Source organism: Camelus bactrianus, chromosome 6, assembly GCF_048773025.1.
Source record: "Camelus bactrianus isolate YW-2024 breed Bactrian camel chromosome 6, ASM4877302v1, whole genome shotgun sequence".
Classification (NCBI taxonomy): Eukaryota; Metazoa; Chordata; class Mammalia; order Artiodactyla; family Camelidae; genus Camelus; species Camelus bactrianus.
The window spans coordinates 64,754,058-64,778,001 of NC_133544.1; the positions used below are offsets into that span (position 1 = coordinate 64,754,058).

Genomic DNA, 23,944 nt, shown 5'->3' on the forward strand with positions numbered 1-23,944 from the left:
CGAGAGGTTCAAAGGCAGAAAGGCAAAATGAGGTGTGTGTGCCACCCCGAGCTAAAAAATGGGAAGGGGCCTAAGGCTTCCAAGGACAGGAGGGTCACTCACTGGACGATAGTGGGCAGATGTTTGGTAACTAGAAGTTGGTCCTGCCATATAGATGCGGCCACTTAGATAAAACTTATGTCTGGTAATGACTCTTTTTCTCAGAAAAGTCCCCAATTTAAATTCTCCTAGGTAGTTAAGGGAGGGGCAATAGTTTCTCTTGAGTTCACAGGGTCTCCACTGCCTTTAGCTCAAAACAATCCACATGCCAAAGCAGCACATCTTGGAAAGGCCTCTTCTGAACCCCTACAGTTTTTCTCCCAGCTTGATTGAGGTATAATTGACAAATAAAATTGTCAGATGCCTAAAGTGGGCAATGTGATGATTTAATGTGCATACACATTGTGAAAGTATCCCCCCCATCGGGTTAACTAATGCATCTATCACCCCACATATTTACCTCCCTTTCCTTGGTATGAACATTTAAGTCCTACTCTTTTAGCAAATTTCAATTATGCAACTCAGTCTTATCAACTATAGTCACCAAGTTATACATTAGTTCCTCAGATCTTATTTATCTTATAACTGGGAACTTGTACAGTTTTGTTTTTTTTTTTTTAGCAGGTTAATTAATATAGTATCGTATACTTAAAAGGTGCTACCAGGGTAAATTCTACGTGTTTTCACCCCACACACACACACACACACACACACACATGAAAGGGTAAATTTATGCAGTCATAGGTGTATTAATTAGCTTGATTATGGCGATTACCTCATAATGTATACGTGTATCAAATCAAGTTGTACATCTTAAATATAAATAATGTATGTGGGCTGTCACCCAAATGCCTTCAGTTTAGTCCTTTCGTACCCACACACTTTCCTTCTTTAGCAGCTAGCGTCTTCATGCATCTCTGTTCCCCAATTTGTTTCTAAATTTTCAAAGGGAGAAGGGAAGGGGTGTGAGAATTGTCCTGAGAGGAATCGTTCCCTCTGGAGTAAATGAGACAGACGTTCTGTGTCCCCGTCATTGATCTGATGCTCTTCAGACTTGGACTAGAGTTTATGGGGATATTAAACTATGTGTGTGTTTATAAACTAGAGAAGAATTAAAAGAGGATAGGAGGGGAAAAAATCTCACACACAAGACTACTGTCTCAAATGCTTGAAATGTAAGGTATCTTATTTCTTTTATTATAAAGAAAACATGAAAAATCTTTCAGTCAGGAAGAGTAAGTGAGTCTTAATGATCCAGTACATTTTTAACACTCTGACTTACTAGGGGTTTGGGAAGAGAAGAACAAAATTTCTTGTATCATTTCTTGGTCTTATTAGATTCAAACACAGTCAAGTTCCCAAATTTTACAGATAGAGCTCTCATCTGGCCAGTACATACTTCCCAAATTTTAACACTCCCCACAACAGCTGACTTTTGGGAATAACAAAAACCAGAAAGTTTCAGAACATCTCTTGTGCTGAAGTGGAAAAAGCCCTAGATTAGTAGCCAGTTACACTGGACTTCTGTCTCAGATTTTCTACTAGCTTTATGTTCTTAGCAAATCCCTTAACTTGGGGCTTGTGTATCTTGCAGCATCAGCAGCAGTGTCCCAGGGGTGCTGTGGCATTAGAAATGACGTAACTTAGATGAAAATGCTTGAAGTGCTCTGGACGTACATATAATGACTAAATTCCAGAGGAGAGGATCTGAGAAAGCCAAGGCGACCAGTATTACAAAAGGAAGCTTATTACAGAAAAGCCCAGGCCCATTATAAGTTTATGTCTCAACTTTCTCTTTCATGCAGTGTATTGAACAGAATGGGTTCTACAGAGAAAAAGAAGAAACAAGCAGAGGAGACAGAGTCTGGGACAGCTCAAATGCACTACTCATTGCTACTTAAGGAGTAAGCTAGAGGCCAGCTGCTGGGAGAAAACCCCTGCTGGGTGGCATCTATTTGTCAAAGTGCACAGGCACCTCTGGGTTACCCTCACAGGCGATGACAACACGTCTCATGCTGGCTGTGGCCCGGTACCTGCAGTTGGGAGCCCTGGAACTTCCTGTCTCCCTGCAGTCTGTGACCTTCACTACCCCCTCGTGGCAGTTCATCTTGCCATTCTTGCACTGAATGCTCGTGGTGCTACAGATGCTCTGAATCTTCCAAATGTCTTCATGAATGAACGTGTTGAAGTACTTGCACTGATATGAAGTCATCTTCCGTCTTTGCATCATCAGGTTGCAGTAGCTATCACTGCCACCTCTCCCAGCAGGGTCCACGTGTTGCCGCAGGAAACGTTGGTACATGTAACTCTGCCCGTAGGAAGGCTGTACCAGCCCAAGCCCCAGCAGGGTCAGCAGCACGAGCAGCAGCAATGAATGGGTCTTCTGGAGCGCCATCACTACCTTGGAGGTGCCTAGAGAGAAACCAAGGGACAGGAAAAATCATCCTGATTCAACAGGAAGTGAGCAACACAAAGCAGCAAGGACAATCTTTGGAGAGTCAGACAGGTCCCTATTCTACACGTGCAGTTCAAGGGCTGGCCCCAACTGAACTCCTAGCTTGATACATATGGTTTCTACTGTCCTTTGTTTTCAAAGGCGCTGGCAGATCACACTGAGTGACCGAAATGGCTGACGAGAAACCTGCGCTTTATCCCACCTACAGCCTATATTTTGGTTAATGATAATGACTACGATCAGGCATAACTATCAGTCTTTTAAATGCCAGCCTCTAACTTCACAGTCACCTTTTGCCCGTGCACAGAAAGATACAAAGCTCTGTGTCACATTCCTGTGCCTGCTGCTGTGGATACGAGATATGGAGTTAGGAAGAGAGGGAAGTGAAGGCGTTGTGGGAGGTGGTTGGCAGGGAGGAATTGATGCTCGATTTACTCCTCACCCCAGGACTAGTGGATACAACTTCTGAAGATACACTTATCACTTAGGTAATAGCTTCATCACAACAATGTACTTTGGGGTTGTTTTTCCCAAATCTAATTTTGCACAGTTCTGTCTACTTTCTCAAATTCTGCTTCTTTGTGACCAATAACATGGTCACAAAGCAAGATAACCAACTACAGGGAAGAATTAAGCTATTCATACAAGAGCAAACCCATGGCCCCAGCTACATTAACCAACCGATTAAACAAGACGTAGAAAAACATCCTAATGTAGTCATCAATGGTTGCATCTCAAGGTTCTAGCTACAACAGAAGATGAGATGATCCACAAATCATCCCAACACATCTTTTTTGGTCAGAGCTTGTCCCTAAGGCTTTCTCCACTGCACCACCATCGAATCTCAGTAAGAGCTTCTTTTCATTCTGTGATCCCAGAGTCTGAGTTCTGCCACGTTAACTGTGTGACCCTGGGGAAATTACTTAACTTCTCTCAGTGTATTTCCTCACAAGTAAAATGAGCATAATAACACCCACCTCTTAGGCATGTTGTGAGGAATAAATGATAAAATCAATGTAAAGTGCTTGTTACAATGCCTAGCACATGGTAGCTGTTGAGTAAATGTTGCCGAAGATCACCTTTGCAATTTCCATTTTTCTTGGTTTTCTTTGTAGCCTTCAATCTGATAAAATAATGACCACACTGAATCATATGTATTATTGACCCCCCAACTTTGGTCGAGTACCTGTACTCCCAAGAAATTAGAAGGCTGTTTTTAAGCGGAAATGTCGCCGATACTAGAATTTATGCCTTGTCCCTAGACAAATGTTTCCTCTCCAAAGTGCATGTATTTTTCTTCCTTGCATGTCACCATTCTTCAAAGCACTTGACATTTGGGGGGTTTCTTTTCTTTTCCTTGCAAAGTCAACACAGCACAGTGGACTAGGATTTTAGCTTCCCAAATGATTCACTTGAGGTAAAATGACTTGCCTGCAACTTGACATTTCATCCTAAACAGCTTTTGGTTGTGAGAGAAAGAGACCAGAAGCAAAAAATACTAGGACTGGGGGCTACCCAGCTGTTAGCTCCATCAGGAAGCACCCCCATCCCATTGCCACATGATTTCCTGGGACACAGTCTTTTGTCCTAACACCAGGGCAGGAGATGCCATGGTCATGCGCTAAGCAGAGGTTTGGAGATGTGAGTTTTCACAGCTATGATGTGATCAGTGTAATAATGGTCCATGCCTTTGACTTTCATGACCTTGAGTGGACAATGATCTGTATGGAAGCCCCATTGCCTCATATGAGGGAGACAGTACTGGTTGGAGAACCTGAGATGTTTCCAAATATTCTACCAAGCACTGGAACTTCCTCACTTCCTGAGGGCTTTTTTATTTTATAATATTGACAAATTTTCTAATAAAAGAAATTTGGAAAACTCTTCTCAACTACTTAGGAAAGAAATGACAATGTTTTCAATTTTGAAATCAATTAACTCAAGGCAAATATATTCATGCTCTGAATGTGCCCTGGTAACTGACTTCTCCTTGTTTTCCTCCATAAATGAGAACACTTTCAGTGAGGCTGGGCTCTCTGTGGCACCTAGACACTGGTCTATAACCAGGTATTGAGAACCAAGCCTTCTGGCTCATCTCAGGGCATGTAGGCATCAGGAGAGGCCATCTTGCAGGAAAACTGTGACCACTATACTCATTCACAATACAGCAAAACTAGTGATGTATAACTGTAATTTATTACCTGCTTTCTAAATAAAATATCCAGGTACCGATTGACGAAATAAAGTAACAGGAAGTTAACCACTGAACCTGTGGATTAATTAGCACATTTTACAGAGACGGTCTGTTAATCGAAGTTCATGTTCACTTGAAAACATATCCAGTTGGAGAAGAAAGGATAAGTTTGGAACCTTTCTATGACCACCCTAAGACCTTAGAGTTGCCAGACAACAGTTGGTACAGTTAAAGAGTAAAGAGAAAATAATGTAGTAATCAAATTTCTTGATCTTGATATGAAATAACTTTGAGACTATCCTGGGAACATTTCGTTCAAAGCAATGTCAAATTACCTCCTGCTTAAGGTTAAGAGGTGGCTGCCCTGAATGGATTTTGGTATTCATGCAGGATTACAAATGTGTGTGTGTGTGTGTGTGTGTGTGTGTGTGTGTGTGTGTGTGTGTGTGTGTGTGTGTGTGACAGAGAGAGAGAGAGAGAGAAAGTGTAATTAATCTGTTTTTATTTAGTCCTATACTCCTCTTCCTAAGGTTTAACATTTGTAAAAGTTATACCTGCTTATTATTTGGTAACAGTTTGCCCCTCTTGAAAATTCTGCTCCACGGCCATTTGGATTTTCCCAGAAATCTCTGTAAGATGAATTTAACATCCTTGCCATCACAGAAAGGTAAAGTACACCTCCCTAAGGCCTGATAAAGAACTGACTGGTAAAGAAAAAGGCATTTCTGTTCCATCCAACCCTGGAGTGGGGGGTTCGCGGGGAGCGGGGAGAAACAGCTGAATAGAGAAATGGGGAGAGATCAATAGGCCTGGAATCAGTGAGAAAATCTGATTCTTAATGATTTCAGAGATGTTTTTATTTGGTAAACATACTGTAAAACAGAAAACAAAGGATCAGACAGCTCAAGTTCTGGACCCCTAGCAGTGAACGCTGCCACCACTGTTCTGGGGTGTGGATGGGAGACGGAAGGAAAGAAGGGCGGAGCCAGCTCCGGGCTGCCAGCTTCAAGGGAAAAAGGTCTCATCAAGGTGGACAGGAAAGCCATTTCTACAGGCAATAACAATGACTCTGTAGGATTTTGTGGCTCTGTACTGGCATGGAGGCCGGGGGGACCCTCCCTTGTGCTTGCAAGTGGTGACCTGGAAAGCAGACCTGCTTCTCCTGAGACCTATCCCGTAAGGCTCTCCATTCGTGTCTTCACAGATGGCCCTGATGTTGTTGCTACTGCCATGAACAAAGGTGTTGGTGTCTTTGCAGGGTGAGGTCAGGCCTCGTCTCCTCATCATGGTTTCACAGTATCTGTCATCCCGGCCTCTGGGGTTGGCATCATGGTGCTTGGACAGGAATTCCTGGTATCCCTGGGCCAAGGTCGGTGGGATCAGACCCACACCCAGCAGGAAGACCAACAAGAGGGGGCCCATCACCATCTTTTCCAACAAAGGCTCCTGCCAAGGGCAAAAGGAGATATGATATGGGCACAGAACAGCGTTGCCACATTAGGCTAAAAGGACAGGGACTTTTCTCTCTGACAGGGTGTCATGGATCAGTTATCCTCTGGCACCTAAGTATTCTTTTCTTTCTCTTTCCTCATTGATCTCATGTTTCTTGTCCATCAACTTTTTGAGGAAAGTCTATTCCAATGTTTCCTGAACACAACTTCCAGCCCCAACCACTCTTTCTTATTTCTTAGGATCACTGAGTATGTACCTTTCTATCAGTTGTAGCATTACAAAAATCCATACACAGTCTTTAATTCAAGGATTAACTAACCGAGTAACAAATATTACACAAGCCCCTATTGGGTTCCAAGCACTGTGCTGGGTCCTGGAACACAAAGACCACTGACACACCTACCAGAGGATGTAGCATCCCTGGGGAAGGGATGGAAGAACCAACTTACTGAGATGAGACAGTAAGATGGGAGGTGAGACCTGTGAAGAAGGGGGACTTTTAGGGAACCCTGAGTCCAGAGAAGCAGCAATCAGAGAAGTCCAGGTACTCAAGTCAATCAGTCAGTTGACTGTGAGGAGAGACATGAGAGCAGTTTCACCTTGAGGTGAAGGGAAGCAGACCTAATTCCCCAAGGAGTAGGTGGTTCATGGCCAAAGGTGGGATTATTACGTACTATTTGGAAAGAACAGGGAGGAGCATGGAGGAATCCACGTAAGCTTGGGAGTGGGTCTGGGGTCAACCCTTACAGAGGACTGGAGGAAGAGGAATTCAAGCTCATTCTTAGGAGCTTCTTGCATTGGGAACAATTTGAATTATTCTTAGAGAATATTTTTGTTTCCCCCGCATACATACATAGACTGTTACACAACAGGAAAATGGTGTTACCATGTCAAACAAACAAACAAAAGTCCTTAGACCTTTTCATCAAACCAAAGGTCTTATCACTTGCTGTAATGATTTCTTAATGTCATCCTCAGAAGAAGGAGAAGAGCAGCCACCATCACTCAAGAGCTGTCAACTGAAACACTGGACATCCCAGGGGTGGTGTGTCAGACACTCAGACACACCCAGAGAGTTAATAGAGTGCTTCTTCCTGGGGCATAATTTTAACTTAATGATAGATAATCAAAAATAGAACTAAACAAGTAAAGATGATAACAAAAGAGAAAACAAATTTTCCTATGAACCACTAAGATTGTATCTTATGAAACTTGCTGATTTGAAAATAGAAAGCTATTTGGTATTTGCAGCAGGTAGTTTCTGACTATACCTTCAGTTCTTCGGAGAAAATTTGGAAGAACAGGGCCTTTAAAACCCACCAAAGTCCTCTTGTAGTAGCTCACAGTGAAAAAAAAATGGGACTATGAATATATGTATGTTCATGTATAACTGAAAAATTGTGCTCTACACTGGAATTTGACACAGCATTATAAAATGACTATAACTCAATAAAAAATGCTAAAAAAAAAAAAAAGCCACCAAAGTCCTACTCTGTATTAAGCCAAATACATGTGAATGCCCACACATCCAAGAACAAGAATGACTTTCCACTGGAAACTGGAAACTAATTTTTATGATTTTGCTTTTGGAATTGTTAGTCTACGAGTAACTAATTTATAGCTGGCTATGATTTCTTGACAATCCTCATACCTACTGAGAAATTCTTACAATGGGAGAAAAATTTGACCTTCAATTTCTTCTCCTTCTTCTGTATCCACTTGCTGCACCCAGCTTTAATGAATTTGAACACAAGTCACGAGTTTCCAGGTACATATATGTGCATATATGTCCACTTTACAATTGTTTTTTGCTTCCTCCATCTCTGAATTCTTCTGGACAGGAGTGAAAGGATGGTCAAAACTTTTTCTTGTTCATTAGGGCCTTATGGTCTTTTGTTGCCTCCTAGATCTTGGTGAATTTTATGGTTAAATGAGGCTTTTAATTTCTGTGGCCACACGAATTCTCTTTGTTGGTTTCTTCAAAATGGTACTTTCTTCGTCTAGTGTGCCATTACAGTCCCTTTTGCCTTTTGTTTCTTCCTTATGGAGCAAAGGTGTGTGCTCGATGCGTCCCCTACATACAAAATGCTGGACCCAGGATTCTAATCCTTGGCATTTAGGATGATCCATTAGAGGCTAATAAGTACGCTTTTTCACTTTATATAAAGGCACTGGTCTGCGACCTTCAGTTTATTCCTTTTCTTGGTGGCGGAGGTATTTAGGATTATTCATTCATTCATTCATTTATTTTAGTGGCGGTACTGGGGATTGAACCTGGGACCTCATGCATGCCAGGCATGTGCTCTACTACTGAGTGTATCCTCCCCCTGCAACTTATTCTTAAATGTAATGTAATCTTTATGAACCCTAAATTTGTACATTGTCATGGATACTTAATTATTAATTTTATAGTGTTTTTTTGTGTGGAAGTCAGTTTTGTGTGTTGTAGCCCTTAAAGAGACCACAGGTCATAGCACTAAGCCTATCGTGCTGCTAAACAGCCCTGGGAGCACAACCGTGAATGCAGGAAGATGAAGGGCTTCGGGGTTCTGCTGGCTCCAGGGGAAAGCATGGGGCAGGGTGAGCAGAGTGACCTCTCTTTCTCTTCAGCATTTGGCATCGATCCCCCTTGTCTGTTTCATCTTAACTGTAGACAAATCTGGTACGCGGATGAAGAATTACCAAATTATACGCTAAGACTTTTTTTGGTTATTCCTCAGTACTGAAGCAAATAAACAGGTATCAGCTGAAAAGATTTCCTTTAAGCACATGAGAGCATAATTTGTAATAGAAGCAGCAGAAGTGTGTTCTTGGGATTTTAGCAAGAAAGTGGTACACAAGTGGGAGGGGAGAGCCACACCTGAGAGAAGAACAAGGACGCTGAGGTGGCTGCTGCTCCATCACAGCTGCTGGGCTGCCTGGCTCCCCATGTGCTAAGCTCTTTTACATTTACATTGTGCTTTTCAGTCTCCTGGGTTTGTTTTCTCTTTCTAGTCTTTTGCAAGACAAAGTTTTATTAATTTGTAATCCATTAAGTCTCTTGCTCTGCAATGGACAAATATTGCCTTCCCATGTCAAAGTCAACTGTAGAATGGCAGGCTCTCAAGGTGAGAAGGGTCCCCACAGGTCAGAGTTGACACTTCTCTGCCAGAGGCCAGAATCCCAGAGTTCAAAAATCTGGAAGCAGAACCTGAGCTGGTAGTACCCAGAAGAGGCATTAGGTGGCAGTGGCGGGTAGGAATGGTGCCAACATGTTCCACACTGTAGAGGAAACTGGGGGTCCTTGGAGGAGGTGCCAGGATTGCACAGGGGATGTTGCGGTTCACTGAAGTAAGTATGAGCTGGCAGGCTTGTCTAGAGACTCTCTCCAAACACCATATGCTTTAGATATTAAAACGAAGGACACCTCCCTAGAAAGGAGTGTCAAAGCAAACATCACAAAGCTCAGGATATGCCCGCAAGGACATCACAAAATAAAGATTTACCTCTTGTCAAGTGCCATTCCCAAACCACCATTCATGTGATCTTGAGCAAACAATTACCCGTGTACTCACCAGTGTTTCCTACTGGTGCACAATCCACAGGAGGGCAGAGCTCATGTTATTCACCTTGAATCACAATGCCTGCCTCACAGTAGACCCTTAATAATAATTTAATGACTGACTTCATTTTCCTCTCCAGGTCTGAATTTGTTCATCTATAAATAAAGTGAGTTGCTAGAGCGAAAAGTCTGAAATTCCATGGGTTCTCATTAGGTGTAAAGGAGCCTTTCAAGTTTCACTAGCAAAAGTCCAGTGTCCATGGAATTGTAAAGGTAAGTCTGTATAAGTTTAGTCGGTGGCACGAGGCACAAGCTGGAAGAGATGATAGGATGACCTGCAGCCCAGTCTCACGGGTGTGCATCCTCCCTGAGTCTCGGTGTGTAAACCAAGCCCACATCATTTCTAGTTAAGGCACTGGACTGACATTGCACTGGGGCTCTGCATCCGAAAAAGCCATTTGTTCGTTGAGAGGCTGACGGTCCTCATGTCCCTGTCTGGGGCAGTAAAGGATCTTTATTCCTGATTTACAGAATTTGCACCTTCATTCTGTAACAACTCAGCTAACGTTTGCTCAGGCTTATTGTAGTCTTGACTCCCAAAGACATCCAGAAACCAAATCCCAGCAAGTACACACCATGGCCACCGCTATCTAACATCTGCTCCCACACTCACACCTTCCACACTCATATATTCAATACTAAATTTCCCCAAAACAGAGGTAAAATGCAATTGGGAGAAAACAAATAAGAGACAGACTGTTTGTAGTACAGAAGTGAATCTGCCTAGGCCAACCACGGTGCAGAGCCTCACCTCTGGTCAAAGGTGGTCAGACTCATCCACACATACCCTTCTAGACCCAAGCACATAATTGTCAGTGGAATTTGTTCCATCTGTTCTTTAGGCTAACTTGATCCTCTGTCTCAAACCAATCCCTTAGTCTTTACAAAAATTAACATTCTCTTCCTCTCACCACAGGCAATATTTGCACTCCAGGGATTCATCAAACTTTATGCACCAGGGGATTACCTTGACCAGTTGTGATCAGTATCTAAGGTTAGAGTTTCCATGAATATAGCTTCACACTTTCATGTGTTCTAGAGCAATTTCCTTCAAAGTGCAAGCATACCATCCAATGAGTAGTCCTCCTTTTTAGTTGTTTTCTTCTTTCTTCTCTTCAACCTGCCTGTATACCTCTTTTGACCTTGGGATGCATTCCACTTTGCTCTCAAAGAGCACCCAAAATTATTCTTTCTTTTTCTAATGGAGGTACTGGGAATTGAACCTAGGACTTTATGCATGCTAAGCACACATTTTACCACTGAGCTATATCCCCTTCCTCCTCCTACGACCCCCCTCAACCCCTAAAGCTTTAAGGAAAGAAAGTAGCAGGAAAGATTACAAGAAAACAGCTAAAAATATACTTTATCTTTCTTTTCTTGTTAAGTCATACATAATGCCTGTATCCAGGGGAACTCCGGATGGCCTTCAGCAAACAGCTTTCCCAAATCTTTGGGGACTTAATCACAATTTAGGAATCCCTCCTAAACCTCCACTTACTCCCAGTCTCACCAATTTCCCTTTAGCTACATATAGGATATTGTAAGAGAAATCTTTTCATTTTAAACTTTGGAATCTAATTCATTTTCTTCTTAATTCATGAGCTTGGGCCCAGCAGCTTTAAAAGGGGGGAAATGGTTTCATTGAAAAGGATGGACAGTTAGAAATAGTAAATAAATACACACATGCCTAATAAATAAATAAATACAACAATAGATTACCCAGGAGGAAGAATCTTGCAAAAATCTGGAAGTTTCCCTCCAACTGAAGAGAGGTTCCAGCCGCTTGTTCCTAGAGGTGGGGTCCAGTGGTGTGAACCTGGAGGCCCCTCCTGGTTCCGATTATATAGGGATCAGATGAACTGGGTCAGGAGACTAGATCTAAAAAGTCCAAGTCCTGGCAGAGACATCAAAGCCAAGGACACTGCTCTTAGACAAACAAGGAAAGTCACCCTCTCCAGGGCATGACTGGGTCAACTATTAACCCACCTGAGGGGATTAGAGATCTGTTCTGGGAGGCAAAGTGTGCTGAACATGGCCTTTGGTCCCAAAGCAGCCTTTTTCTGATGTCCACGGACGGTTCTTACTCTTGCCCACGACAGAACTCAGGTTTCATGGTTCGCATGCAGTGATCTGGGTGCAGACAATGCTGTTTCTTGGGCCAGCTCCAAGAACTGCCTTGGGAGAAGCCTGCAGAGCAAGACGGGGGCTCCCAGCAAGACGCAGTTCCACTGTCCTTTCTGTTTAGACACATGACTTGGGTCCACGAAACGGTAGTAGGTAGGAGTCACAGAACCGGGAAGGCACCTCCAGAGAGGGTTATGTGACAGGTGTTAGCACCCTGTCCCTGACCTCAGCCTCCCAGCTACTAACCCTCGGAAGTATCCTTACTGTTATTTCCTGGGCTTCTCCTTCCTTTCATCCTTACCTGTGCATAGAAACAACCTTTTTTTTTTTTTGCTTATAACTTTCTTGACTTGCCCAGCTTCCGCTTATAAAAGCCTTTCATTGTACAGCTCCTCAGAGCACCTCTCTTACTTACTAGATGAGATGCTGCCCCATTCATGGCTCATTCAAAAAGCCAATTAGATCTTCAAATTTACTCGAAACCATTTGGTTTTTTAACAGGGATGCAGGGCCTGTACTGGATTCTAACAAGGTGCCCGGATGCTCACTTTCCTTTTGTGGGCAAACACAGTGTTTGAGAGGGGAACCTGTGTTAAATTGATCATACTTTGCCTTTTGAACACACAGCAAAAAACAAAGTCCTAAAGTTTTCAGTCACTTATCAGAGAGGAGGTTGCCAGGCCCATTGCAACACCCTTACTGCCTCAGCAGTCCTGGACCAGGAAGGAGCAGTGGGCTCCCACTGTCTGTGGGGATTAAGGTGACTTGATCAACAGCACCCACCCTTCTCTGGTAAACAGCCTAAAAGCAGATAAGATACTCCACTCCAACATCACACACGTACCGTCCCGTGGCCTCAAAGCCCAGTGCAAACACCAGCTCACACGGAGACCAGCCTCTGAGTATAGAGGGTGCAGCCTGTGTCTCTGAGCAAGGCGGGTTCTTTTTTTGCTTCGGGGATTTCGCCAGGCCACCTTTGGAGATTTCACAACCTGTCGTAGAGTTGACAATGCCAGAAGCCACCTAGGTGAATGGCGGATGATTGCTTTCATTCTAAGTGTTTTTCTTTTCAGCTTGGCACCATGAGGTTATGATGAAACAGAAAAGAAGGTTTTGGAATAAAAAAAAATTTTTGCTATCTCATTAAAATGCGTTTAAGGGCTTAGTCAAAATACTTATAATAAGGAATTACAGTCAACCCTCCATACCCACAGGTTCCCCATCCTTGGATTCAACCAACCATGGCCCAAAAATATTTGGAAAAGCATTCCAGAAAGTTCCAAAAAGGAATCTTTTAAATTCGCTGTGCCCCAGCAATGGGCTTTATATTGTATTAGGTATTATAAGTAATCTAGACATGATTTAAAGTATAGGGAGGATGTGCACAGATTATATACAAACACTATGCATGCCATTTTATATAGGGGACTTGAGCATCGGATTTTGGTATCTTTGGGAGGTCCTGGAACCAGTTCCCCTTGGCTACCAAGGGACTGCCTTGTAGCCTGTGACTATGGTGTATCTTTTTATTAGTAACTTTAATAGATGTGAAGCACTTGCTAATTGAGAAAAAAAGCTTTTATATATATATATATATAAATCCTTATATAGTTTTAAATGTTCTGACAGTTGGAACTTTAAAGTCATTCCCCTTTTCCTGAAATGTTTTTCTGTCTCTCCTTCAAGCCAATAGTGGGTTCCCTGCACACGGACACAGGAAGCATGGGTTCTCCTTCTAAGGACTTTTGTGCTGGTGTACTTTCCCCTTTATACAGACTACATGTGTTTCATTCTGTCCTTACGACTAATTATGAAATTATTGGGATAGAGGCAAGGGGTTAATCTCTAAATTCCTTTATACCTCTAACAGTTTTTAGGTCTATAGACGTGAAATTTATCTAATAACCAAAGTCATGGTTAAAAGAGGATGAAGCCCAGAGAGAACGAAGGATCCCACCTCCACTCCAGGAAGTGGGGGACACTATTGATTGAGGGAGGATGGGGACAGAGTCCTGCTGACACGCTTATATTTCCAAACAAAGACAAACATTAAACATTCACTTTCAACAGACTCTGGGTGTGAAGGAAAAGCCCAGCTGGGCTAACAAGCTAAGTCACAAATCTAAGTGTAACAAGTGTTGGTTTACTGATCTAAGTTCTGCCGGGCTAACTCGTAAATCTGAAGTTTAGTGTCAGTTTACTGGGCTAACAAGCTAACTTGTAAATCCAAGCTCTACAAGTGTCAGTAATGTGATCTGTTCCGAATTGATAAGCTTCAGTGTACTGATTCCTTGCTTTTGTTGTTTGAGCCTTATTGGCTAATAGCCCATACTTGTAATTAACCCTATGAAACCTCATGTGCACTTCTTGGAGGTGCTCAGAGCTTTGGAGCAGAAGCCCCTCTGAGCCCGCCGGCGTAATACATCTGAGTACTCCAACCCTCCGAGTGGTGCTTGTTTTTTGCTGGCCTGTCATTTCCGTAACATGGGTTCTGTGCCCATTCCCTCTTTCCCAGGTATTTCAGTGTGTTCTTCTGAGAATAGCTGTTAACAGAGATTGCTCTTTGCGCAAATACAGAGTAAATAAAAACTAAAGAGGGATTTCACTGGCCCACTGTGGTCCACATTCTTGGCAATTTACTTTATGAATCATACTGGTAAATGCTTCCAACAGTAACTCGACAAACCTCTCAGTTGTGCCTGTTTATAACCTCACATCTGCTCTTTCAACAATAGCTGGAGCCATTTCTCTTTTCCTGGAATGGTTTTTCCCATCCTCTCTGCCAAACTAGTTCTCCACATAACATCTTTCATATGAGCCACGTTCCTAACATCCTGTAGTCAGAATAAGGATTGGGATCTAAGCGGGGGAGCTCAGAGACTATCTGTCAACCCCTCACTTTACAGACAAGGTACAAAGGAAGAACATGTATCGCCCAGTGAACATCTGCATTTCCAGGGACTAGAAGCTTCCCAATGCACCACACAGCTTTCATAACTCGTGAGCAGCTTACGTAATTAAGTAGCTCTTTGAATTTGGGGGGGGGGGGGAATGGGTAATTAGGTTTATTTATTTATCTTTAATGCAGATATTGGGGGAGATTGAACCCAGGACCTTATGCATGTTAAGCACTCACTCTACCACTGAGCTATAAACCCCAAGTAGCTCTTTGAATATCTGTGGCTGCTTCTGGGAAATGAGCCATATGCTATTCAGATAATTACGTCACTTGGGTCTCCAGTGATTACATTTATGACTTGATCATGAGGTTCTTAATGACACAGGAAAGGTCTTGGCTCTGTCCAGGAAGAGGACATTTTCTTCTACCCTTCTAGGTTCTTCTGGCTGGTCAAAGAATCAAATTGACATGAGACAGATTAACAGAAGAAAATCAAAGAGATATTTAATAACAAGTACACCGCAGAGAGACCCAGGAAAACTGAGTAACTCCAAAATGGCAGAGGTCCTCTGTTTAAATACCATCCTCAGGTAAAGACAAAAGAGGATGTTGAGGGTGGGGCAACTTAGATGTGGGAGGTTACCAGGAAAAGCACAGTGAACAAGGGTAAGATTGTTATGCAAACTTAAGTCTCTGCCTTCTCCCTTGGCAGGAGTTTACAAAGATTGTGTCATCCTCCTCTTCCTGGTACAGGGAGGGAGCCACCCTTACAAATGAAGATTTCCCTTATAAACATAAATGTTTTTCTTACGAAAAGGGAATTCCTGCTAGGTTTTCAGGATTTTCCCCTTATCTGCCGTTTCTTAGAAAATAACCAGCTTAAAATAATATGCCAAAGAGATATTTTGAGCTGACAAATTCTGCTCCCCTGCAGCCTATTTGAGATTTACCCCGTCCCCAGAATGGTGCTGAAAATGTTTGTTTTGTTTTGTTTTGTTTTAAACTGTCTTTCCTAAGCAAGCCCTGTGTTCATACCATTTGATGTGCTGTCTTAGAGTAAGAAAGCTGAGGATCCCAAGTTTCAGTAAGAAAGCTTAGAGAAGAGGATGTTGGCAAAGTGTCTCAAAGAATTCCACAACTAGGGCTGAGGGTGGATTAAGGTCCAGGTAAGAGATAAGTAAACAGAAAAGGAAAACGTGAGTTCCCAATAATGCTCACAAAAACTGAACAAGGCCTGTTCCATAAATCTGGCGATTAACCTGGGTACCAAGCAAAGAAGCCTTAGTTTGGAGGACAGGCAGGCTTCCCCAGATTTCCCTTCGATTGGAGTCCTCCTTTGAGCCCATGTTCTAGGCAAAAGACGTTCACGCTGGCCTCTCTACTGAGCTGCAGAAAATAAGCACCCGAGTAGGAATGCGGAATGGCGAACTCTACAAGAACTGAACTTCACCTACTTCCTTCCCATTCCTCGGATCCTCCAATTCCGTCCCTCAAACGCCTCCTGGAGGAGCCCCACACTGCCTCTGCTAAGAAGGGACTCCCGCGGCCCAAATGCCCCTGATAAAGCTACCAAAAAGCAGGAGGGGAGAGGGGATGGAGGAACACGAGTGTGAACCCACCTCGGCCTCGGAACAAGCTGCAGAAAAAGGGCAGGACTGGGAAAAGAGAAGTTTTTGTTTCTCACCCGCTTCTCCTCACAGTGATGACGACGGGTTAGCCGGTAGAAGAGCAAAGGTGTTCTTTTGAATCTCTGTTTAGATCTGCATGCGGTCAGCGTGCATATGTGTGTGTACACGGACGGCGTGGAGATGCAAAGAGGCGAGGAGGGTCAGAGTGAGAGCCTTTTTGTAGTTGGGACCGCGCCCCGTTTCTCGGATGAGGCGCCCCCGACGCCGCCCAGCCAGGACCCGCCTCTGAAGCAGGAGTCAGAGCAGCCCCCGCCCCAGGCGGAGCGGGTGGGTCCCCATCTGGGCAGGGAGCGAGCGTGGAGATCCGAGTTCTACGCTCCTGGGCCACGAGGACAGGGCTTTTGGGGACCGCAGATTGCGGGACCCTGACCCCTGCTCCCGGGCGTGAGGCTGCCCCTCCAGGCGTCCGCTGGCGAGATTCCAGGAAGCCAGGCAGTTTCGCCCCGCACAGGTCATCAGCGCCCACCTACCACTAGTTCCATCAGTGTACCTTTCTTTTGTAGAACAGCTTGGAAAGCGGGAAAGTTTGTACAGAACTAAACTTTTTTCAGCAGTTACCAAAGGAAGGAAAAGTTTTTCAAAAATTTGGGCTCGTCCGGGATTTGAACCCGGGACCTCTCGCACCCAAAGCGAGAATCATACCCCTAGACCAACGAGCCACTCCCGGTAAGTTGTTGCGTATGTTTTCCCTGGATCTCACTTTTCCGTCAGCGATTGGCCAACACCCAGCTCTGGAATTTTGTTTTCTATTGTGACATTTACCTTTGGCTTTGTTTAGCTCTTCCATTTTCATGAAATCTCACGTCTCCCTCTGACTCTAGCTTCGCTTGTTCTCCCCCGTCCATGTCCTGGACCCCTCCAAACGCTGGATGAGGCAAGGAGAGGCAGCTTTTTAGACATCAGGCCGCCTGTCTGAACTCCAAGTCCCTCCCGGAAGAGTCCAGCCCTGAACTCCAGCTTGGAGGGAGCCTGGAGAGAAACAAGCTGGAGCCTTAGGGCCCGAGCTGGGGTCGGTTGCAAGACTGTAGTGTCCTGAGCCCTGGCACGGACGCACGGGATGTCTATCTGTCGGGCTGCTACTACCTCGAGCGAGTATAAAATCCTAGGGCGAGAACTAATGGGCATCAAAATACGGGGAGCCACTATTTTGCTCTGTTGGAGGTGAACCAGCCTGGCGCGTGTTCGGGAAGTCCAGACCTCTTGCGATTTTCCTTGGTGCGAAGCAAATGTTTCTTCTCCCCATGATTTGCTTAAATCGTTTCCTCAGTCTGAAATTCTCTCTCCCAGTCTCATCCCAATTCACTTCAAATCCTATTCCTCCTTCCTGCTCCAGCTCAAAATGGTTTTATGGAACTATAAAAACTTATAAACAGATAAATAAATTAAAAGTGCCCTCACCTGAATGAGTGTGTGTGTGTGTGTGAGTGTGTGCGTGTGTGCGTGTGCGTGTGTGTGTGTGTTTAGAGTAAATGAAGGTCTCGGGGGTTGTCTTGCAAATTAAAGTCCCGAGGGCCGCAGGATACGTAAATATATAAATATAAATATAAATATAAATATAAATATAAATATAAATATAAATATCCCAGTGTGTGTGTATGTGTATGTGTATGTATATATATATATATACATACACATGCACACACACACACGTATTCTGTACCAAAGAGTAGTCTTGGATCTCCAACCTTTGGACCTGAAAACTAAATTCAGCTAAAACAAACTCAGAAACTTTCCAGTTGGTTTGAAGAGTTAGTGTACAATCCCCCTTTTATTAAAAAGAGTGGCCAACAAGAGCAGTTTTTTAAGGTGTGATACTTGTATAAATTCTTGCAAGTAAGCCAAGTTTATCTTTGCGGTGGGGTAAGTTCTGGAGAAAAGGACTCTAGAAGAGTGAAAACGACGTAAGAAACAGTAGAGCAACGGTTCATTGGGTGGCGGCAAACCCCAAAACGTCAAGCCCTCCTTCGAGCCGGAATCGAACCAGCGACCTAAGGATAACCAGGTAGGGAAACACTACAGTCCTCCGCTCTACCAGCTGAGCTATCGAAGGGGGAACGAACTGTGAGTGTCTAGGATTCTGTATTGAGGACATCGCTAAACAGACTAGTACATAATGGCCTACTAGTTGCTGTCGACACCACGTAGTAGCTAGCTTAATGAGAAAGTCCTGTGTCTGCAGTTCTGGGGACAACCCCTCTACAGCTGGATTTTTTCTCCTGCTTCACGGAGGGGCTTCCACGCAGGGCCAAACAATGGGCTCTTCACAGGAGCTCCTAGAACCTGTGCAGCCCGAGGCCGCCCCGGGCTGTTGTCTTTGCGTAGCATGAGGCCCGGAACCTCCCTGGAGTGACATGTGTCTAAAGTGGGAGCGGCCACAGGACAACGGAGAACTAGGGGCTGAGGCGTGGGGCACAAAATTCTGATCGCGCAACTGCGAGCCAGGGAGAAGGACGGGCCTCGGGGCTCTGGCCTGAGCCTCTCATTTCCTCATTTCTTGTGATTGCCTCCGAATCCAGGAGCGTTTACACAAGCGAGCTGCTTCTCTCTTCCTCTTACAAGTCCGCAGACTAGGGGAGGGAGAGGTTGTGGTATATAATATATATGGCTAAGCCCATTGTTGCTGTGAGAATTGACTCTTGGAGAAAATACTTTAAAATTTTTCAAAGAAGAAGCCACAGTTTCTTTGAGTCAATAACAACTCAGTGACCCAAGTTTCGACCCTAATTCTCCCGTTGAGATACACTGAAATGTTCAAGAACCCATTGAAACATGAAACCTTGTCGGACAGCCTACATTCTCGGGGATGCTTAATCAGGACAGCTGACGCCAGCTCTTTCCCTTTGGGGTGGGGACTTTGTTCTGGGCTCTAAACCTGGTCAGAGGGGGTGCTGAGGACTCGACCCCATTCTCTTCCCCCACCGCCCTGCTCCGGCTCCGGTTCTTGCTGCGGGCCGCACAGCCAGGGAGTCCGCAGAGGCTGGCAGCACTTCCCGCAGTTCGTAACGTACTCCGCCACAATCCAAGCAGCAAAGCAGCACTTGCGCACTAGTACTGGAAGCTCTCAGGAAGTGGCTCTGCTCGGATGTTTCTTCGGGAGGTCTGGACACTGGCGAGAAGATTATAACTAGCGGAACTTCCGCAGGGCGTAAGTTATCAGAGCGGTGAGTGGCTGATTAGAAATTTAAAAGGTTGAACACAGCAGGCCCCAGCGAGATTTGAACTCGCGACCCCTGGTTTACAAGACCAGTGCTCTAACCCCTGAGCTATAGGGCCTTACGCATAAGCGCTTGCCTTCTTCCTTTGGAAAGGGAGGCTTTTACATTGGGTTTTATTAAAGTATCTGTATGTACACAGCAAACAAAACCCGGACATCGTTTCAATCTATTTCCCAACTATTGGAACTCAGTTTGTAGGCTCTTGCTGGGGATAGCGCAATATGGGGGCAGTGACAGGAACCTCCACTATTTTAAAATCGCAGAAATCTGCCCAACCCAAAACAGTGAAACATCTCTCCTCACCCTCTGCAGAAGGGAAACTCAGAATAGAGAAGGTTGCAGACCACAGATCTCTCAAATGAAACCCAGATATCCGTACTTGGTTTTCATCTTGACTCAGGACATTCACCGACCTGCAACCGCTTGCGTCAAGTTCTTTAAACTAGCAATTTCTCTACAGCTCAAGAGTCAGCGCCATTACAGGCATTGGTAAATTCGCAGTTTAATTCATCCCTTCATTCAATAAACACTGAACTCCAATTCCGTGCTAGGCTCTGCACCCAGGAATGAGGCATCCAGATATGGTTTTAACCTTGAAGTCATTGTCATAGTCTTCGTTTTCATGGAAGAGAACGTTGAAAAGTAGCTGTGCCGGGTGTGAGGCGGCAGTGAACAGGGGCCAAGGTTCACCGATTTACAGAGTGAGCCATCACAGAGGCAGGCCTTCAGGAGCAGAAGCGAATTGTGCTGCGCTTTGAAGAAAGGTTAAGACTTATACATAAGTTAGGCGGCAGAGTGATCCCTGGTAGAGAAAAATTTATAAGCAGAACTGGAGAGAAAGACCCAGGCCTTAAAGGGCCAAGGCAGAACACTGGCTGGGGCAGTTGCCAGCCCTTGTGGAAGTGAGGGAAAGTAAAACAGGTAATCAGGAGACAGAAATTTCTGGAATGAAGTTAAACCCTTTAAAAAAAACTGAACGTGGAAACTTACCAAATGTGGATATGCAGAATGCATTAAAGGGAAGAGAAGCCAGAGTCAAGAGGACACCAAAGATTGGCCATGGTGCAGATCTTGAAACATAAAGTGCAGCAAAGGAGTAGTTATGGGACTGGAAAGGAAGGAATGAATGAGAGTGATACAGACAAAGGAGATTCTGCTGAAGTTAGACATGAATGAAGAAGAAATAACAGACAATAAAGAGCAAAGAGACAGGGAGTGTTATCAAATATCATGCCTTGAAGAAACAAGAGGATACTCACACACACACACACACACACACACACACACACACACACACACACACAAAATCTAAAGGAGAGTTGAGTATTTGGAGAAGGCAGAGGGGTGAAAAAATGCTAGGATTTAGGTAGGCAGAATTTGAGGTGTAGATGGAGGATATAGGAATTTATGATAGCTAGAAACAGTACTCTTGTGTCTAGAGTCCATAGATTGATAGGTCAAGGTTAGATCAAATTACACAAGTCAATTGAGTTAGAGCTCTGAAGAGTTATGTGTTCTTGAAGGAAGAGAGTGCAAAGATAAAACAGCAGGCAGTTGAATATGAGCTTTCGCTGTTGCAGGCATTTATAACATGAGTGAGTGTCCAATGATTTTTAAACATTCTCCTTATTTTTCGTAATTTTAAATATTATAAATAGGTCCTCCTAGAAAACTTGCTGTCACCTGGCAGCTGAAAGAGGCCATGTGACCTAGGTCCACAAATCAGATGCATCCAGGCAAAATTTCAGTTTAGAAGTGTAAAACAGGACTAAATGATCCCACAGGAAAATCTCATATTTTTCCAATGGTGAAGGTGTCAGGTTCTTGGTATGAGATTTCTTTAATCTATAGATTGTTGTCTTTCTTTCGTTCTGGAAATTCTCAGCCATTGTCTTTTTAATGTTGTTTTTGCTCTATTTTTCTTTCTCCATTTATGAAACTGTAATTAAACATATATTAGACCTTCACACCCTGTTCTCCATTTCTTTTAACCTCTCTTCCACATTTTCTGGGTTTTTTTTGTCCTTCCATGTTGCATCTTGGATCACGTGTTCTTACTCATAATCCACTAACTTTCTTTATAGCTGTGTTTAATCAGCTGTTAAATCTACCCGTGAGTCAGTTTAACACGGCCTGTGCTTTCAGCTTTGCAGCTCTGCTTCCTCTGAAAAATGGCAGGCAAGTTTCCTCTGAAAAATGTCTGACCTCCTTTCTCAGGCTATTTCTTGATTTTAGAGCCTCAAGGAGACATACTTTCAAGTGAAAGAAGCCCCACTTAAGAAACTTACCTGCATAACAGGGCATAACAGGAACATATTTTCTAAACACATGTTCAGTGGAAAGTATGTCTTCTTGAGGGTCTGGCATCACACATTAGACTGAGAAGGGAAGTCAAGCATTTCTCAAAGGAAATTTTCCCCAGGGTTGAATACATGTGTTAGGAAAATAGGGAACTCATTTTATAAGGCCACCATCATGCAGATACTAATGCCAGACAAAGACACTACAAGAAAGGAAAATTACAGGCCAATATCAATGAAGAACATTGATGCAAAAATACCTAATAAAATACTAGCAAACTGAATTTAACAGTGTATTAAAAGGATCATACACAATAACCAAGTGGGATGTATCTCTGGGATGCAAATGTGGTTTTACATATGCAAATCAATTAATGTGATACACTACATTAACAGAAAAAGAATGTGATTATCTCTAGATGGAGAAAAAGCATTTGACAAAATTCAACATTCATTCATGATAAAAACGCTCAATAAAATAGGTATAGAAGGAACTTGACACAATAAAGGCCATATATGAAAAGCCTACAGCTAACAGCATAAATAATGAGGAAAAACTGAAAGCATTTCCTCTAAGATTTGGTTCAAGGCAAGGATACCCACTCTCACCACTTCTAATCAGCATAGTACTGAAAGTCCTAGCCAGAGCAATTAGACAAAAACAAGAAATAAAAATCATCTAAATTGGAAAGAAAGAAATAAAATCATCTCTATCTGCAGATAACATGATTATATACATTTTTTTAAAACCCTAACTATTCAACAATAACAGAAAAACCTATTAGAACTAATAAATAAACTCAGTAAAGTTTCAGTATACAAAATCAACATACAAAAATCAGTTGCATTTCTTTGCACAATGAACTATGCAAAAAAAAATTAAGAAAGCAATCCCATTTACAATAGCAACAACAACAAAAATACTTAGGAACGAACTTAACTAAAGAGGTGAAAGACTTATACACTGATAATCATAAAACATGAATGAAGAAAAGTAAAGAAAACACAGATAAATGGAAAGACATCTGTGTTCATGGATTGGAAGCATTAATTTTGTTAAAATATCCAAACTACCCAAAGTGATCTATTGATTAAATGCATTTTTAAATCAAAGTTCCAATTTCATTCTCTACAGAAATAGAAAAAACAATCCTAAAGTTCATATGGAACCATAAAAGTCCTTGATTAGCTAAAGCAATCTTTTTTTTTTTTTTTTAAGTAAACATTAGTGTTTATTTGCAACTCTTAATAGAAGTTCAGGCATCTGGAGACTAAGGACTGGATTTCTTTCATTTGGTCTCTTTGTCTTTGTCTATTTGTCCTCTTTGAACCCTTGGTTAGCCAAAGAAATCTTAAGCAAGAAGAACAAAGCAGGAGACATCACCCTTCCTGATTTCAAAATATATTACAAAGCTACAGTAACCAAAGCGGTGTTGTACTGGCATAAAATAAATGTAGATTAATGGAACAGAATACAGGGACCAGAAATAAATTTATGTATCTGCTCAACTGATCTTTTTGACAAGGGTGCCAATAACACACAATGGTGAAATGACAGTCTCTTTAGTAAGTGGTGGTGGGTAAATTGGATATCCACATACAAAGAATGAAATTGGACCCTTATCTCACATCATATACAAAAATCAACTCAAAATGAATTAAAGACTTAAATGTTAGGCATAAAACTATAAAACTACTATAAGAAAATATAGGGGAAAATCTTCTCAACATTGGTTTGGGCAATGATGTTTTTGTATAAGACACCAAAAGCACAGGCAGCAAAAACAAGTAGCATTGCATCAAACTAAAAGGTTTCTGTGCATGAAAGGAAATAATCAATAAAGTGAATATTTTCTACCAAATGGGGGAAACATTAGCAAACCATATATCTTACAAGAGATTAATATCTAAAATACGCTTTAAACAACTCATATAACTCCATAGCAAAAAAACCCGACCAAATAAAAAATGGGTAAA

At 42.9% G+C, this 23,944-nt stretch overlaps 2 protein-coding genes and 3 non-coding genes across 15 annotated transcripts; all 5 read right to left on the reverse strand.

The window, feature by feature from the left end:
* Positions 1–1,199: 1,199 nt before the first annotated feature.
* RNASE4 (ribonuclease A family member 4) lies at positions 1,200–16,586 on the reverse strand. 6 transcript variants are annotated; one of them, XM_010949681.3, is made up of 2 exons: positions 16,449–16,586; positions 1,200–2,451 (listed from the first exon to the last, which is right to left on the reverse strand). In XM_010949681.3, exon 2 carries the CDS (start codon positions 2,432–2,434, stop codon positions 1,991–1,993), a length of 444 nt encoding a protein of 147 aa, XP_010947983.1. In that variant the 5' UTR covers positions 2,435–2,451; positions 16,449–16,586; the 3' UTR covers positions 1,200–1,990. The 6 variants fall into 6 exon arrangements, with proteins under 6 accessions (XP_010947983.1, XP_010947984.1, XP_045368592.1 ...); XM_010949682.2 differs by having other exon boundaries at positions 16,384–16,521; XM_045512636.2 differs by lacking the exon at positions 16,449–16,586 and adding an exon at positions 12,710–12,841.
* On the reverse strand, positions 5,521–16,581 carry ANG (angiogenin). Of its 6 annotated transcripts, none has more exons than XM_045512638.2 (2): positions 16,449–16,581; positions 5,521–6,134 (listed from the first exon to the last, which is right to left on the reverse strand). In XM_045512638.2, the coding sequence occupies exon 2, from the start codon at positions 6,114–6,116 to the stop codon at positions 5,694–5,696; it is 423 nt and encodes a 140-aa protein (XP_045368594.1). In that variant the 5' UTR covers positions 6,117–6,134; positions 16,449–16,581; the 3' UTR covers positions 5,521–5,693. The 6 variants fall into 6 exon arrangements, with proteins under 6 accessions (XP_045368594.1, XP_045368595.1, XP_045368599.1 ...); XM_045512639.2 differs by having other exon boundaries at positions 16,384–16,522; XM_045512643.2 differs by lacking the exon at positions 16,449–16,581 and adding an exon at positions 12,710–12,847.
* A 453-nt stretch (positions 16,587–17,039) lies between the features above and the next one.
* On the reverse strand, positions 17,040–17,111 carry TRNAP-UGG (transfer RNA proline (anticodon UGG)). The gene has a single exon. It is a non-coding gene; the product is annotated as a tRNA-Pro (tRNA).
* A 1,301-nt stretch (positions 17,112–18,412) lies between these two features.
* TRNAY-GUA (transfer RNA tyrosine (anticodon GUA)) lies at positions 18,413–18,502 on the reverse strand. The gene is given in 2 exon segments: positions 18,413–18,448; positions 18,466–18,502. It is a non-coding gene; the product is annotated as a tRNA-Tyr (tRNA).
* A 1,150-nt stretch (positions 18,503–19,652) lies between these two features.
* Positions 19,653–19,725, reverse strand: TRNAT-UGU (transfer RNA threonine (anticodon UGU)). Its single transcript has one exon. It is a non-coding gene; the product is annotated as a tRNA-Thr (tRNA).
* Between the last annotated feature and the right edge of the window lie 4,219 nt (positions 19,726–23,944).